General features: G+C 41.4%; 1 protein-coding gene across 1 annotated transcript; it reads left to right on the top strand.

The window, feature by feature from the left end:
- The first annotated feature begins 358 nt into the window (after positions 1–358).
- LOC148131867 (vomeronasal type-2 receptor 26-like) lies at positions 359–17,452 on the top strand. Its single transcript, XM_087954146.1, has 6 exons — positions 359–399; positions 2,224–2,515; positions 4,065–4,901; positions 9,795–10,022; positions 11,682–11,808; positions 16,490–17,452. The coding sequence occupies exons 1-6, from the start codon at positions 359–361 to the stop codon at positions 17,395–17,397; spliced, it is 2,433 nt and encodes an 810-aa protein (XP_087810272.1). The 3' UTR covers positions 17,398–17,452.
- Positions 17,453–18,304: the final 852 nt, after the last annotated feature.

Below are 18,304 nucleotides of genomic sequence, written 5' to 3'. Positions count from 1 at the left end.
GACCAGGTGATTGGCAAATGAAAATAAGACAAATTCTTAGTGATACAACATATCACACCTTCGGCTGCCACACAGAGATGTTTAGCAGAACTTTTAATGGGGCGGAAGTTAAGATCAGAGCTAGATAGATTACACCCGCACTACAATCCAAGCACACCCACAGATTCGATGAGTAAATGCAGATATTTGAACATAGGTCAATCGGTCTATGCTCACAACTATGCAAGGGGGCCCCCATGAGTCCCTGCACAAGTAGTGCAAGTCACAGGCCCCCGATCTTATAGAGTAGAACTAGAAGATGGGAAAATATGGAGCAGACACATAGACCAACTCCGGGGACGATTGGAACGGAATCTGAATGACCAGAAAACCTCAGAAACAGAAACACAACATAGAGAGGTAAGACCAACCCTAACAACTACCAATACTGAAAACACAAGCCTCCCCACTCTAGGGTGGGCCTCACACTCAAGTACACCGCAGGATAATTTAGCTGAAGGGGTGGAAATCCAGCAAAGAAACTCAGAACCCTCTGTTCCGTTGGAGCCAGCCCCGCCCCTGAAAAACCCTGAGGTTGGCTCTGTAGTGACAACAGATCCAACTAGTCAGGTTGCCACTGCTGGGGTGGGGGGGATGAACTGAGAAGGTCCAGTCGCACTCACAGGAGTGATTATGTCTGTGAGTGAGAGCTGATTGGATGAATGTGTCTTCCAGGAGGGGAGGGGTGTTAGATATTTGATGGAGAAAAGTCAGTGATGTCAGGCTTCCCCCATTGGTTCATTTTCCAGGCGGGAAAATGAACAGCCGTCAGTGGCTGAAATTGTGGACAGCAGCCTGTAAAAAGAACAGCGGGCACACCGGGCGGCAGTCTTTTGTTCAGAGCTAAATAAAGAAATCCTTTTCCTTCTACTGTTGTCCTGCCTCTTCAATCTAGCCCATATCTAACAACTCCCACAACTTCTGAGGGCAAGCTGTTCTTTTTTCTAACAAAATTCTTGACCAAGTTTACAATCCCTTCAGAGTTTCATAATGAAGCATGACAGGACTCAGGTGGTCTTTGGCAAACATGTTTCCTCCTGCTGTGCGCACATGCCTGCAGCTATCATGCACGTGTACAATTTCTGGAGACGATAACATTTCTATTGTAATTATTAAAATCACTATAATTGCCAGTGTTGTTATTTGCCTCTAGTGCCTATTGCTGTTATTTGTCCCTAGTGGCAAGAACTTTTAAGGTTTTCACGTGCCACTTCAGATGATGAAACTGATGGTACTTAAAATCACTAATAATAATTTCTTCAGAAAATCCAGAAAAAGAATGGTCAATAATTATACCAATAATTACTATGATTCGGGCTTTGGATTCCCATAAATTAGGAACCATCCTTCTAAAAATCAGAAATACCATTTTGAGTACTAAAGGTAAGCCTTCTACCAAGTCGGTGTATTTTTTTTAAAAAAATGATGGTTCTGCTATTACTGCTTTATTTGAACTTTGGGGCAGTAACAACTCAAAAACCAGGTCGGTCAATGCTAAAAATGTATCCTTATAACTATTATCAATGGGGAGATTACCTCGTTGCTGGAGTTATACCCACCAGAACAGCTTTGTATCCAACACACACTTTCAGATCTGATCCTGCCAGAGACTTTTTCCCGTAAGTTATCTTTCAATTGGCCTTCTCCAATTTAGTTTGTCCTTGGCGCAATCAGCAACGTAGGTTGGGGTGTTTTTTTTTGCCAGCAGTAATATATTCTTACATTCCCAATTTTGGAAAAAATAAAGTGCTTTAAAATATGAGAGATGTTACAAAGTGAAAGGAGGAAATGCCAAGGTTCACATGAAGATTTTGGTGAAGTATGAGCCACTGGATAAATGATAAGGAATGTAGCCATTAAGAGTTGACACTAACTTGAGAGCACTTCATCAAGTAGCTTATTTCCACATGTAATCCTGTTTTTTGACACCTGTTCTTGGAAAGTTGCTATCCACACTTTGCTTTTCATTGAGATTTCAGGAATGCTGATTTTTTTTTTAAACTATCATCTAGTATGATCTCCTCTCCAGTAATCTTGGAGCTATTTTATCTGGGATTCAAATGGATGGGTTAAAAGCTTTTGAAGGGGCAATTCCAGTTCAGGACAATGAGATTTTTAGTTGAAAGAGCAAGCTTAAGAAATAGCATTTAAATGGGCTGATGTCCAGTTTAATTTTTATTCTAGGTTACTGGAAAGGAACTTCCAACATATTTTTGCCATGTTAATAGCCATAGAGGAGATCAACCAAAACCCCCTGCTGTTGCCCAATATTACTCTTGGCTACAGCATCTACGAAAATTGTTTCAACGCAAGGACAACCTACGAAGCCACCATAGATATACTTTCTTCTAGTCATGGGAAGGTCCCTAATTTCAAATGTGGAAGGGAAGACAGGCCCTTGGCAGTGATTCAAGGAGGGGATTTTGAAACCTTCTTTCAGATGACTACCATGCTAAGCATTTACAAGGTCCCCCAGGTATGAACAATCCTGGAGAGTCCACACTTTTGAGTGAACCACTTGCATCAATCCTACAAAAATTTGAAAAAGAACATCATGTGCACAATATAGAGCGTGTCAGTTCTTTTCTTCGGTTTGGGAGCTTCTTATTGAAGTCTGCCACAAATAAATTGTGTGTTCATAAGAATATGAACTGACAGAATTTGACTGGTGGTTCTGGACTTTTGACTGAAGAAGGAAGTCCATATAGAGTGGATCTCTGAAAGTTTCCCTTCTGCCTCTGTCAATGAGGCCCAAGAACGAACACAGGATGGAAATCTCATGAATTGTTCTTTTTAAGAACAACGGAAGAAAATAATTTCTACTTTACAGATTTGCTTTCAGAACGGTTTCTAAATTTCCTTTGAGTATTATTTATTATGTATTTCCAGACAACTTCCATAAACTTCTTATACAACTTAGCTGATATGAATATGTTTTAAAGCAATATCAACAATATGAAAGAGAGAGGACTGTACTGTATTTGCTCTCAGTTTTTATATTTTGCATGCCGTGAAGCTATATGCAAACTGGAGTGGACTTTAAATATTAATTTTTTTGCAATATGGTATTAACAAAGTTAAATATTTCAATAAGCATAAGCATAGAAATGTATTAGACTGGGGGAAATATGCAAAAATATATGATTACAGAAGGTCATTTGTAAAAGTGGCCATATATAAAAATGCATGTACTAGAAATAATGTGTCATTGCTTTCATATAAAACACAATCCTGTATGAAGATATGATAATTTTCACAGAATTAAAAACACAGTTCAGACCAATAGACAGAAATGCAAAGCAATTCCAATTTTTAAACTTCAGAAAAACAATAATGAGCAATTGGGGTTTGAATATAAGATTGCCTTTTGTTACTTTCTCAATTTTAAATCTGACATTATGCAAATTGAAAATTGTTGAAAATATATAGCAGGTTAATATGGATTTTTGAAAATTAATTTAAGCATTTAAAAATGGCAGGTAGATGAGAATTATGTTTCTATGTGATATTCTAACATGAAATATATTATTTATTATCCTGGAGCTACTGCTACAAGACATCAAACCTATTTTAGAATTAAAAAACCAAATAGCAATGAAAACTATGCTAAAACAATCCATTTATAAGAATTAATTATATTCTGGTAGTAAAATCTGGTGCAGATCTACTCAGAAGATTTAGAACATCTGTGGTCCTTATGGGGTCTGAGAATAAGGAGCTACAAGTAAGAAAAACTACATTCGTTTTTAAAATAAAAAATTAAATTACATATATTCTTTTTATGTCTAATGTTTGATTTGTACACTACCCGGTGTCCCTCTGTGAGGGAGATGGGCAGTTTTAAGATTTGATGAATAAAATAAAAATCAATTCATCTAAATAAAGCTGAATCAATCCAAGGAACTGGACTTTTCAATGCCCCTTGATCAGACTTCACAGAGAAGCTAAAGCCATTTCAGATTGTTTTTTTTTTAAGAGACTGAATGCTGTTTTCAACACTAAGCATTGATTCTTTTCCTCACTAGCTCACTTATGGCTTTGTTAACCACATTCTGAGTGATAAAGCCCAGTTCCCTTCCTCTTTCTGGATGAGCCCAAAGGAAACCCCACAGTATGTGGGGATCATGAAGCTACTGCTGCATTTTCAGTGGACATGGATTGGACTCATTGCCCCAAAACATGATGGCGGAGATTGGTTTATGAGGACCATTGAGACAATGGTCTTCGGGAGTGGGATCTGTGTAGCTTTCATATTTAAGATTTCACAAATTTATATTGAGAAGGTGAATGATTTTTATGAGGAATTCTCACATTTTGAGGCTGTCCTTACACACTGGACAAGCAAGGTGCTCATTTATTATGGGGATCTTGACACAATGCTTCTCTTGCCTCTTATATTGTGCAACGTTGAAGAAGCCAATCAAACCCCTCTGGGGAAAGTTTGGATCTCCACAGCTTTGTGGGGTTTCACCTTAAGCACAACTTTTAAATACTGGGACATCAAACCCTTCCATGGAGCACTAACCTTCACCATCCAGGCAAACCAAAGATCCAAATTCCATGATCTTATTTTGATTCAAGATGATTCCCTTGAATCAGTTTGGTCAGAAATGTTTGACTTCCATGATTCCAACTACAGATTATCAAGGAAGACATGGAAAAGGGGCCTTGTGAGAAGGAACATGGCAGGCTTCCTCCCAGGTTGGCCCGAGAAAGGAATGTCCCCGGAGAGCTACAACATCTACCACACAGTCTATGCTGTGGCACATGCCCTCCAGGATATCTTCACATCCTTATCTAGCCATGTTGCCATTCCAAGAGAAGACGAGGTAGATCTTCCAAACCTTCTACAGCCATGGCAAGTAAGAGTGAATTCCACTTACAATAGAGCACTTTCATAGACTCTATTGTTGGCCTGTGCTATGAATCGTAAATTGTAGAAGGTCAATGCAGGTCGACCTTCTGTTGGTATTGGGTATTGTTGTTGGGTATTTGGAGAATTGTCGTGTTTGTATACCTGAAGATTGGGACAGGTTGGCATGGACAATTTTGGGGGTAGACAGATTGTGGTTTTGACCAGATCTAAGAATGTTTCCTCAGACTTGTTTTGCTATGGGAGAGATATATCACAGGTTTCTGTAAAGGAGCAAACTCATGATGAAACATGACTTGTGTCAGCGTGATGCAAATACTGTGACTTACACATCCTTATCTAGTTTCCTGGAAGATGTAAGGGAAGAAAAGTTTCATCAGACAGGAATGAGTGCCGCTGAATGTGAAGAACATATGTGAAAGGGTAAGGTTTATGATGTAATGTCATGGTTCATCAGTTTTGTTCCCATCAGTTTATAGCCAATGCCCATGAGGGAGAACCACCTAAATCAACCTGTGTGCCAGGACATCAGGGTAACATCCATGTTTTTCTTAACATGTCATCGGAAAGAAAATTCATTGAAAACTCAGCATTTTTCAGTGTGATCCAAGAAACCATATACAGAAGACATTCTTCACACAATAGTCATGTTCATATAACACATTAAAGACACATCAGTTTCAAAGTGTCAACCAACCACATTTTAGCGCTAAATGTTGGTTGAATCCAGACCTTTGTGGTTAGGTTATGGCTAAGTGTGTCGCCCAAACTCAGAAACTGTTTAAGGTATTTGTAGGATTTTGTTTGGTTGATTGATTATTGAGTTTTATCTAGCATGATGAGCCAACAAAAATCTCCTATAATTGTAACAAAAATAATAAATCAAACAAGCGATCAACCAAGCTAATCATGTAAAATCATTGTTCAGTTAAATTATCTGAAAAAATATCCAGTATGAGCTGATATTTACTGACCAGCAAAGATACTTTGAGTGGCTGAGATCAAACAGCTATAGAATAACTAAGTGCTATAGAAAAGAATGTACTTATAAAATATGTCCATATTTGGAATAGCGTGTTTGATTTATTAAACTTGTTCAGAGATATTATGGAGAAAGTACAGAAAATAAAGCTGGAACAATTTTCCCATAATGTAAACAAGGCCAGCTGTATTGCTAAAGAAAACCATTTTAGGCATCCATTTCTTTAAAATGGCAAATTATTCCTCATCTTCAGTGGTGGGATTCAAAAAAATTTACTGCCAGTTCTGTGGGTGGGGCTTGGTGGGCATGGATTGGTGGGCGTGGCAGGAGAAGGATACTGCAAAATCTCCATTCCCTCCCCACCCCACTAACCTGCTTTCCAGCTCCCTTCTCCTGTGCAGGGCAACAAAAGAAGACGCAGCCGATCAGCTGGGACTCGGGAGGCAGAGAATAGATGGGGGCGGGGCCAGTCAGAGGTGGTATTTGCCGGTTCTCCGAACTACTCAAAATTTCCTCTACCGGCTCTCCAGAACTGCTCAGAATCTGCTGAATACCACCTCTGCTTATCTTGTTATTTATTGTACATAAATACACTGTACAGTAACAAAGCAGCCAGGCTCTCTCTAAGAATCAGACACGATTGAATGGAATAAAGGAGCTAATATAAAAATGAACCTAATATGATGATGATGTTATCCATTCAGTTGTGTCCAATTCTTGGTAATTCTATGGGCCAAATATCTGCACAATTTCCGAGAACCTAATATAGGTTAATTTTATACCCACCAAAATGTAGTATTTTTATTTGGTACGCATTTGTAGCAGCACAAAAACCATTTTGCCACACAAGAGGAAGAGATGGATTGGTCCAAAGTCTTACAGTGAGATTTGAGGATAAATTAAACCCCCCACCAATTCCCCCATTCTCTCACTCACCGTCTATTACGTTCATTCGTGCCCTATCCTTGGACCAAGTGCCTGTCTTCTTGAGGGAGGTTCCAGGGTTAAAGAGGGACTAGAACCTGGATATCAAACTCAATTTCATTGAGGGCCGCATTAGGGTTGTGTTTGACCTCGGGGGGCCAGGGTGGGTGTGGCCAGCTTGACATCACTCATGTTGGGGGGCAGTGCCTGTGGTGGCCTGAGCACTGCCAGCAAAAATGGGCTCTGAAGCTCCATTTTCAGCTGCGATAGCCTCCTGCAGCCCTCTGCCACTGAAAACGGAGCTCAGAAACTCCATTTTCACTGACAGAGGGCTGCAGGAGGTCATCGCAGCTGAAAATGGAGTCTGGGAGGGTCATGTGTGGTTTTGCTGCACTGTGGGCCAGTCCTTCGCTGTTTCCAGGGCAGCCCTGTGCGCCAGATCTAAGCACTCTGAGGGCTGGATCCGGCCCCTGGGCCTTCAGTTTGACACCCCTGGACTAGAACCTGGGTCTCCTCATCCCAGTCTAGCACCTTCACCATTACACTACTCTGGCTATAGAAGGGAATAGACAAAGTCCCCAAACAGATTTTGTGGCTAAAGGGGATTAGAACCTCCCAATTCCTAATCCAGTACCTTCATTCCTAGACCTCACTGTGTTATAGATTAAGGCAGAAGGACCAGCCCAGGGAAGGTCCATGGTGAAGGAGGTACAAGAACATAGGCCTTCCTGGTCCTGGTCCTTTATGCCATATTGTTCTTATATGCCCTCTCTCAAATGGGTGCCATGGTTCTGGTTGTGAAGGAAAGGTTGCAACCTCTTAAATCTGCTTAGTTTAAGAGCAAGTTATGAAGCATGGTGGGTTGTGAAAAGAGAGGATGGGGAAATGTTTTTATCCCTCCCTTGTAATACTGGAATTCAGGAGGATGGGCTGCAGAGGTGTCCAAACAGATTGTGTAAATAAATAAACTTGATCATTTAGGTGTCTTGCTCTCCTTTTTTGTGTATTCTGTGATTTTTCTTGATTTTCTTGATTATATTTGTTTGCTAAGAGGTATTCCCAGCATTAATGTTTCTTGCTGAGGTTTTTTTGTTTGTTTGTTTGTTCTTGTTTTGCTGCAACCCCCACACTGGTTTGTTGTTTTCATTGTGGTATCCTCCATCATCATTGCCATGGTGAAATGGTCCTCACCCAAAATATAGATCTGTTGATCCTCACCCTGTTTGGTCCTCACCCAAATATAGAGATGTAGAGAATTATGGAGAGAGAGAGAGAGAGAGAGAGGAAATGTCATGGGTCAAACAACCTGGTGACACTTCTGCAAATTCAGGGAAATTGTTCACTGGGCCAAAGTGGTTGTTTTACTTTAGCATCTGGGCCTTCTTAAGGAGGAGCCGCTCGCTTTAACTGGTAATATATAAAGGTAAAGGTTCCCCTTGCACATATGTGCTAGTCGTTTCCAGCTCTGGGGGGGGAGGGGGGCGCTCATCTCTGTTACAAAGCCAAAGAGCCAGCACTGTCCAAAGAAGTCTCCGTGGTCATGTGACTGGCATGACTAAATGCCGAAGGCATACGGAACACTATTACCTTCCCACCAAGGTGGTCCCTATTTTTCTATTCGCATTTTTACATGCTTTCGAACTGCTAGATTGGCAGAAGCTGGGACAAGTAATGGGTGCTCACTCCGTTATGCGGCGCTAGGGATTAAAACTGCTGAGCTGCCAACCTTTCAATCAACAAGCTCAGTGTTTTAACCACTGAGTCAACGCGTCCCTTTTGTAAGATATAGACGATTTCAAGTGCTCTAACATGCAGTAACCCAGCCTTGCTCAGCCGGTAATGTCAGAAGGGGCACATCTGTCAGCACTGAAACAGACAACATGATAATTATTGGGGTTTTATTTTTACAATCTGTCCCAAATTACTGCGAGTGAATTGGGCGGTCATATAAATTTTCTTAATAAAGTCATATCTATCTATCTATCTATCTATCTATCTATCTATCTATCTATCTATCTATCTATCTATCATCTAATCTATCCATCCATCCATCCATCCATCCATCCATCCATCCATCCATCCATCCATCCATCCATCCATCCATCTATCTATCTATCTATCTATCTATCTATCTATCTATCTATCTATCTATCTATCATCTATCTATCTCTATTTATCTATCTACCATCTAATCAATCTATCAATCAATCCATCCATCCATCCATCTATATCATCTATTTCTCTCTCTTTCTCTCTCTATCTTCTATCTATTTGTCTCTTTCTCTCCCAAACATTTATCTAATCTCTCTCTCTCTTTCTTTTTCCCTCCATCTGTCCATTCATCCATCATCATCTCTCTTTTTTGCAGATCTATTTATATGCTGGTAGTCTTCAACTTATAACCCCAGCTGGGACCAGAATTTCCATGCCCAGTCAATACAATTGTTAACTAAGATGTGCCCAATTTTACAATCTTTTTTGCCATGGTTGTTAAGTGAATCACTGCAGTTATTAAGTGAATCAACATGGTTGCTAAGTGTTTCTGGTTTCCATTGACTGATGGTTGCTGAAAACTGACTGGGAAATAGCGGTTACTATGTTCCCGAGATGCTGCAACCATAAAAAATAACTGCCAGTTGCCAAGCTCCTGAATTTTGATTCCCTGGCCATAGGGATGCTGCATTGGTCATAAATGCGAGGACTGGTCATCTCCTTTTTCAGTTGCTTTTGTAACTAACTGAATGCTTTGTAAGTTGAGGAGTACCTGTAAGTATATAATACAGTATTAAATCCTCACTTTCTCAAGCTTTACAGAAGCTTTCTTATAGCTTTATATTACGTTTCTTATAAAGGTTTGATTTCTGTGGGCATCAGGCATTCCAGAGAAAATTATTGCAGATACATTTTTCTGATTATCAAATTGGTTTACCTGATTTGTTTGGGTATGAGTGTGTTGCATTCCCTTTCTCATTCCAGCTTCACCCTTTTCTGAAAGCTGTCCACTTCAACAGTATCATTGGAGAAGAGGTATTTTTTGACAAAGATGGGGCATTGGTGGCCAACTATGACATTGTGAATTTGGTTGTATTTCCAAACAAGTCAGCTGTACGGAAGACTGTGGGAAAACTAGAGACCCGGATCTCTGCAGGTCTAGCGATGAGCATTCAGGAAGAGGCCATTGTGTGGCCCAGCTCATTTAATCAGGTGGGAAGGAGACTTAAACTCCACAAAGCCAGTTAATGTAGGAATTAAAAGTAGTGAGTTGAAATTCAGCAGAATTTGTCAAATAACCTTAGCCAACTGCTATCTCCCAGGTGTTGCTTCTTTGTTGTTCAATTGCTAAGTTGCGTCTGATTTTTCATGACCCCATGGACCACAGCACACCAGGCCGCCCTGCCCCACTGTCCTCCATGGTCTCTTGGAGTTTGTCCATGATCATGGCTGTTGCATCAATGACACTGTCTAACCATCCCACTGTCTGACATTCCCTTCTCTTTTGCCTTCCATCTTTTCCAACATCAGGTTTTTCTCCCTTGAGACCTCTTCTTTCATTAGGAGGCCAAAGTATTTGAGCTTCAGCTTCAGAATCTGTCCTTCCAAAGGACAGTCAGGATTGATCTCCTTGCAATCCAAGGGACTCTCAAGAAACAGAATAACAGAGTTGGAAGGGACCTTGTAGGTCATCTTGTCCAACCCTATGCCCAAGCAGGAGACCCTACACAATTTTTGACATATGGCAGCCCAGCCTCTTCTTGAAAGCCTCCAGTGATGAAACGCTTCCACAACTTCTGAAGGCAAGCTGTTCCATTGGTTGATTGCTCTCCCTGTCAGAAAATGTCTCATTATTTCTAGCTTTGAATCTCTCCTTGTTCAATTTCCATCCATTATTCCTTGCCTGGCCTGCAGGTGCTTTAGAAAGTAGCTTGACCTCCTTCCTCTCTGTAGCAGCCCCTCAAATATTGGAACACTGCTATTATGTCTCCTCTGGTCCTTCTCTTCACTAGAGTTCTTCAACAACACAATTTGAAAACTTTAACTCTTTGGTGCTCAGCCGTCCTTATACTCCAACTCTCACAGCCATACTGGGAAAAGCATGCTTTGATTATACGGTGTTATCTGTTAGCGATAAAGTAACATTGGGTGACTGTAACCAAGCTTATCGCATAATTCACACAAAATGCCTTGATTAGGCTTTGTTACTGGGAAGATATGGAAGAAATATTTTGCAACAGCTTGAAGTTTAAAAGATAAATAACATAAGGTTTCATGGAGCAGAATCCATTTCATAGGGCCAGGCCTAAGATGCAGAGGAAGTAATTACCTCAGACAGCAACTACTTCAAGATGGGGGAAAGGCTGTATTGCTCAGTCGCGGGCTTCAAAAATTTTAGCAACGGGTTTTCTGCCTGGTTGCTGGGTGGGTGTGGCCATGGTGGGCATGGCTTAGTTGGCCTCCTGCACCACAGCAGGGGGAGTGTTTTTGTGCTCCCAAGGATCTGAAGGCTTTTCTTGAGCTTTCAGGAGGGTGAAAATGGCCTCCCTGGGCTCCGGAGGTTTTCTGAAAGCCGGAAACGGGCCCATTTCTTGTCTTCCCGAACTTCCGGGAGGCCCGTTTTTTGCCCTCCCCAAACCTCCATGTGCGCCCTGCACATCGAAAATGGGCCAGGTGGGGACTCCTGGGAGGAGAGGGGAGGGTGGGGTGGGCGGGGCCAGCCAGGAGTGGGATTTGGGGGTTCTCCAAACTGCACAGAGTCTTAGCTAGGGGCTCTCCTGAACCACTGTGAACCCCCAGCAGTCCAACCCTGCCATTGCTGACACACAACCCACACAGATCCTCAAGCATTGTTTCCTTGACACTCTTCAGACAAGGCCTCGTTCGGTCTGTACAAAATGCTGCCAACCAGGATACCACAAGGTGATCCCTGAAGGACGCCAAGTGTGCTGCCATGATTGTGTCCCGTGCAAAGAAGGGACAATTTCTACCCAAGTAGGTAAGTTCCTCTGAAAATATAGCATGTGTCGGGTGACCAAAGGCAGATTCACTGAGAAATTTTTTTTCCTGTATGTCTTACAGCAACTTTAGTCATTTTTGCACATTCAAATCCAGAGCATTTGGATCAAAACAGTTTGTACCCCAACATATTGAGCTCTTCTGACCCTATATTGAGCCTAAATGCACACTTTAAAAAGGAAAGGTCTAAATAAGCCCCAGGTAGAATCTTTCTGATGGTGCTGTCTGTAGATCTCAGCCAGCTTATATTTGTTCATGCACAATACCTAGGGTGATCTATGGAGACTTTTGACTGTTGTTAAAATAAATATTAAACAAGTGTTTATTTAAATTTTAAAAGAAGCAGATTTGGAGCTATTTTTTTAATGATTGGAAGGGAACTGGGACTGTATAAAGCATTTGAAGAAAAGCAATTGGGCACATGATCATGAGAGAAGATACAAATCTTTGTATAAGAGCAGGGGTGGGATTCTACCGGTTCTGTCCGGCTCTGTGGAACCGGTAGCTCTGAAGAGCAGCAGACATAGAACCGGTTCTATGTCTGCTGCTGTTTTGGCCCACCCGCCCACCTGAGCTCTTACCTGACCTTTATTTCCTGCTTTTTCAACCTCAGCTGCTGTGCGCGGCACAGCTGCAGTTGAAAAAGCAGGAAAAAGTGCTTTTTCAAATGGTGCTTCCCTGCACGCAGCGTTGCTCAGCTGTCCAGACAGCAAGCTGACAAAGATTTACACGTGCGTGCAGCGTGCAGGGAAGCACATCGTAAATCACCAAACTGGTAGTTAATCCTGTTGGATCCCACCCCTGTATAAGAGCCATGGTGGTGCAGTGGTTTGAATACAGTACTGCAGACTAACTTACTGATCACTCGAGGAGTTTGATCTTGACAGGTTCAAATTTGACTCAGCCTTCCATCCTTCTGAGGTGGGTAAAATGAGGACCCAGATTGTTGGGGGCAACGTGCTGGTTCTGTAAACCGCTTAGAGAGGGCTGTGAAGCACTGTGTAGCGGTATATAAGTCTAAGTGCTACTGCTATTGATAAGTGCTATGTCTTGCAAAGTTTTGTGTGGCTGTTTTGCCCAGTTGTTTCTGTAAGAGGACACATGTACATCTACTTGGCTGGTAGTTCCATCAGAAATGCTGCCCACTGTAAAATATATTAGAAATTGTCCTGTTCCCGAGCTATCTATCTAGTGATCAGGGTGGCATTCAATTTTTTAAACAGCTGGTTCTGTGTGCATGGCTTAGTTGGTGGATGTGGCTTGGTGGTCATTTGACTGGATGGGCGTGGCCAACTGGACATCACTCATGTCAAGGGGCGCTTCTCCTTGCCTGGCCTCTCATGACAGTGGGGATGCTGCAACAGTCGTAAGTGTGAAAAACGGTCATAAGTTATTTTTTTCAGTGCCATTGTAACTTTGAATGGTCACTAAATGAACAGTTGTAAGTCAAGGATTACCTGTACAAAAATACAAAAAGCTTCTTTGCTTGCAAAAAGCTGCCCTAAATACCAATCATTAGATTAAAAATACCTGCAAGCCTGAGTTACAAATCATGTAGGGTGCCAGAGCACCTTGAGGAATTAAAATAATTAAAATGCAATGATAATTATCAGCAGCCAACTCTTGCTCATAAAGTGAAACCCTTTAGCGGAGAAGTCATTGAAGCTCTCCAGAAAAGGCACACCCAGGAAAAGCAATCCTTACATCCATTTGCATCACTTAAAGATACCAGCTGGTCTCACTCACTTCACAAGATATCCTAAGAAAATCATCCAGATTTAAGGAAAGGTCACATGCCCCCCAGAAAGGCAGTACAAAAAATCAGTGCCACACTTGCATTCTGCCTCTTGGAAGTTCACCCCAAAAGGACAGTGCCAGATACCACTAAAGCAGTGAAGGAAGACCCCCTCCCCAGATAGAAAAAGAAACGATGAGGCAGGAAAAAATTCAAACACAATACAAATAATTAGATCACAACAGTAGCTGTTGCTTGTTGAAGCCGAATAGGGAAAATTATCCCATCAATAAACACAGAATTAAACATCACCTAGCACAGAATTAACCTTCACCAAAAATCAGTTTTAGACCAAATCTCAGAAAAGGTATGTAAACTCATGTTTGAATGTCAATCTTTCTAGCTAGCCAAGAGAATGTCACTCATCTTGGTTCTCTGTCATTAAAAGCTTCTTATTTCTTCCAAGTGCTGATTGTCCAGGGAAGTATTTCCTCCCAACAGCAGTGTAAAAATCTTAAAACAACCCTTCCCCTTTAAGAAAGTCAAGCCCCAGAAGCTCCGGAGACAAGAAGTCTAGACGTTCTGGCAAGAATGTAATAAGGGTGGAAAAAAACAAAAGGAGATTGCTTCTAACTACTGGTTTTCCAAACTGCTTAGAAAGTTAACAAGGTGTTCTATAGAACTGATAAGAACTGGTAGAATCCCACCCTTGGTAGCCATTAAAGCATTTTAGATTCCTAGCAACTACATACAAAAGATAGATTTTCTCCATGACAATCTGTCCCCAAGTTGTTTTCTCAGTTCTTCTAATGGTACACTAGTCAACTAATGGTACACCAGTCAACATACCATTGTAACTGAGTGTGTCCATCTTACAGGTAGTCCTTGACTTATGACTGGTAGCTTGGCCACTTTTCAAAATTACAATGGACCTTCCCCCACAAAAGGGACTTATGACCTGGTCATCATTCCCCACCCCACCCTGCAATCAAATGCCTCTATTTTGAGAGCTTGGCAACTGGCCTGCAAGGACAGTGGTATGCAGAACCTCATGGTCACATGACTATGATTTACATGGCATGTAGAAAGAGTAGAGTAGAGTAGAGTAGAGTAGAGTAGAATAGAATAGAATAGAATAGAATAGAATAGAATAGAATAGAATAGAATAGAATAGAATAGAATAGCAGAGTTGGAAGGGACCTTGGAGGTCTTCTAGTCCAACCCCCTGCCTAGGCAGGAAACCCTATACCACTTCAGACAAATGGTTATCCAACACTTTTTAAAAACTTCAAGTGTTGGAGCATTTACAACTTCTGGAGGCAAGTTTTTCCACTAATTAATTGTTCTGTCAGGAAATTTCTGCTTAGAGTTAGGGTTCTGGACTGCTTCTCTCCTTGATTCCACCCATTGCTTCTTGACCTGCCCTCAGGAGCTTTGGAGAATAGTTTGACTCCCTCTTCTTTGTGGCAGTCCCTGAGATAGCGGAACACTGTTATCGTGTCTGCTATATTTACTTCCAGTTTCCAGCAAAAACTGATCAATAGTGAACAATGGTTCACATAATGACTGCTGCATTCATTTTATAATCACCATGGCCACTGCTAAAAAGGTCGTAAAATCATGTCCAGTCATGTGGTGACCCACTTTTTGGCCATAGTGACTTACAACCATAATTGCCAGGCTCAATTACGGTTGACTTTCAAAGGCATTACCTAAAGCAAGGATTCCTAAAACTTTTTTTTTATTTAGTTAGTGTGTTCTTGAACTTCCCTAAAAATCCAAATACCAGAATGAAAACAATACAATGAAACTTTGGGAATGAAAAGTACATTGGGACAAGGGAACCAAAAGATGTCTTCAGAGGTCCCCAGAGTCTGTCTACACTTTCCCGAGGGAGGTGTACCTCAAGCATGGAAACTCCTGTTTTAAATTTACCTCTTCGTGTCTTCTGTATTCTAGCCTTTGCAGCTACATTTAACTAAAGTAGCTGTCGAAAAGCCCTTGATGCAAAAATTGAAGAAGTGCAGCCATACTATTATTTCACCTTCACAGCTCTAAGATTATTAAATAGACCATAGGATGTGGAGCTGTATAGCCAAAAGTTTCCACTCAGGGCAAATGTTCAGATAGCTATTTGTTTGTGTGTTTATTTTGCATACAAATATATGGCAAACATGGATTATATGTGCTTCAATTTCTCTTAATGGAGTGGGGTGAAAAAATTCAGGTCTTGTAGCTACTTTAGCCAAGGCACTGTCTGAGAAATTGATTGACTGTAATAGTTTGGCTTGGTTAGGCATAAAACAATTGCAATTAACTTTACCTTGCTGTAAGGGACATGGTGGCTCAGTGGCTAAGACACTGAGCTTGTCGATCAGAAAGGTCGGCAGTTCAGCAGTTCGAATCCCTAGTGCCGCGTAACGGAGTGAGCTCCCGTTACTTGTTCCAGCTTCTGCCAACCTAGCAGTTCGAAAGCACGTAAAAATGCAAGTAGAAAAATAGGGACCACTTTGGTGGGAATGTAACAGCATTCTGTGCGCCTTCGGCATTTAGTCATGACAGCCACATGCCCACGGAGATGTCTTCATACAGCGCTTGCTCTTTGGCTTTGTAACAGAGATGAGCACTGCCCCCTAAAACCAGAAATGACTAGCACATATGTGCAAGGAGAATCTTTACCTTACCTTGCTGTGTTAGAGATGAGGGTTACAAATGGTCAATGACATGGAAGTGTCTTTGCAGTCTAATGCTTTAGAATTATCTCAGTGGTTTTCAATCTCTAGATTTGCCTTCTTCCATGAGACTCATATTCTAGATTTTGATGCTCTTTAAGAAATTGCAATAAAAGCCAGAATAAAAGAGAAAATGTCAATTATTGTGGAAAAGCATCTGATGTTTAAGTTTCTAAATATATTGTGTTTTTCAGATACAGTTGATTGTCATGAGTGCCCCAAAGCTCAATATCCAAGCAATGGCAGAGATCAATGTATCCCCAAGATTATAGTCTTTCTAGCCTATGATGAACCTCTGGGAATCACTCTGAGTTTCTTTGCCCTCTGCTTAAGTCTAATTACAATTTTGATTTTAGGAATCTTTATTAAACACCTAGACACACCACTGGTGAAAGCCAACAACCAAAAGCTCACCTACACCATCCTTGTCTCCCTCCTGCTTTGCTTCTTATCCTCCTTTTTATTCATTGGCCCCCCACACAAAGTGACTTGTCTTCTGCGCCAAACTGCCTTTAGCATCATCTTTTCCATCGCGGTCTCTGCTGTGCTGGCCAAAACTCTGACTGTGGTGCTGGCATTCATGGCTACAAAACCAGGAAACAAGATGAACAAGTGGCTGGGAAAGAATTTGGCAATGGCTGTGGTACTCACTGGGTCCATAGTTCAGTGTGGCATCTGCATGACTTGGATCGGGATTTCTCCTCCCTTCCCAGAACTTGACACGGATTCTCAGATTGGACAGATGGTGCTGCAATGCAATGAAGGGTGTGTCGCCATGTTTTACAGTGTTCTGGGTTACATGGGCATTCTGGCGGCCATCTGCTTCACTGTGGCTTTCCTAGCTAGAGAGTTGCCAGGAGGTTTCAATGAAGCCAAGCTGATCACCTTCAGTATGCTAGTCTTTTGCAGTGTTTGGGTATCCTTCGTGCCAAGCTACTTGAGCACCAGGGGCAAATTCATGGTAGCTGTGCAGGTTTTCTCCATCTTGACTTCCAGTGCTGGGCTAGTGGGTTGCATCTTCCTTCCCAAGTGTTACATAATTGTATTGCAGCCTCATCTGAATACCAAAGAGCACCTAATGATGAAAAGAAGAAAGGAATAGTTTCAGAAGCTGTTCCATAGTGAAGGGTTTTTCAGTAAATCTTTTGCTTGTCAGCCCTGGTCGCTTTTCTGGCACAGTGCTGCCATTCTGGGGACCAGTGGTGGGATTCAAACATTTTTACTACCGGTTCTGTGGGCATGGCTTGGTGGGTGTGGCAGGGGAAGGATACTGTAAAATCTCCAGTCAGAGGTGATACTTGCCAGTTCTCCAAACTACTCAAAATTTCCGCTACCGGTTCTCCAGAACTGGTCAGAACCTGCTGAATACCACCTCTGCCATGCACGATCGCTATTTACTTGATGGAAAACTGCAGCATTAGAAGAGCTGACTTCCTGTCAGGTTCCGCTTTGCTGCAAATAGAGCTGATTTTACTAGCATTTTTTGTTTGTGATGGTCAGTTCGTGCCGTTCCACAGAAAAGATAAACGCATTGAGGGAAAAAAAAACTCCCTCAAAGTGTCCTGGTCTTTATTTGTGGCAAAGCGGAACCTGACATTGCTGTTGAAGAAAGCCAACCACTGGATTACAAATGCACATCAATGAAACCAGTAGCAATTATATAACTACAATGTCTCTTTTTGGAACAGTCAAAGAAGGACCTAGTGCATTACTAGGATAAATTAAACTGTAAGATCATAATGGCAGAGAGAATTTACCATTCATTGATTTATTATAGATTCTTTAATATATGACATTCAAATCTAATAAAAGTTTTTTTTTCCTGCTAGGAACCCAGTGGTTTTCTTCATTATCAGATAAATAGATCCTCCCATTAGTCATTGCTTCTCTGAGATTTCTACTGCCAGAAATAAATATACCAGGGGAAAATAGTGAGGCAAGTTAGAATGTCAACAAATAAAAAGGAAGGGAATACAAGAGACTGAGCAAATGAGCACTTTACACTTACT

This window comes from Notechis scutatus, chromosome 2 (assembly GCF_049901735.1).
Source record: "Notechis scutatus isolate UNSWTSFEM ecotype Mainland chromosome 2, rNotScu1.2, whole genome shotgun sequence".
Taxonomy (NCBI): Eukaryota; Metazoa; Chordata; class Lepidosauria; order Squamata; family Elapidae; genus Notechis; species Notechis scutatus.
The sequence above is the reverse complement of the archived record's forward strand: the minus strand, read 5'-3'. Positions and strand labels throughout refer to the sequence as shown.

Coding starts and splice junctions, on each gene's coding strand:
- LOC148131867 (XM_087954146.1), top strand. CDS start 359: ATGACCAGAAAACCTCAGAAACAGAAACACAACATAGAGAG. Junction 400..2,223: donor CAGAAACACAACATAGAGAG/GTAAGACCAACC, acceptor TTTTTATTCTAG/GTTACTGGAAAGGAACTTCC. Junction 4,902..9,794: donor ACCTTCTACAGCCATGGCAA/GTAAGAGTGAAT, acceptor TTCTCATTCCAG/CTTCACCCTTTTCTGAAAGC.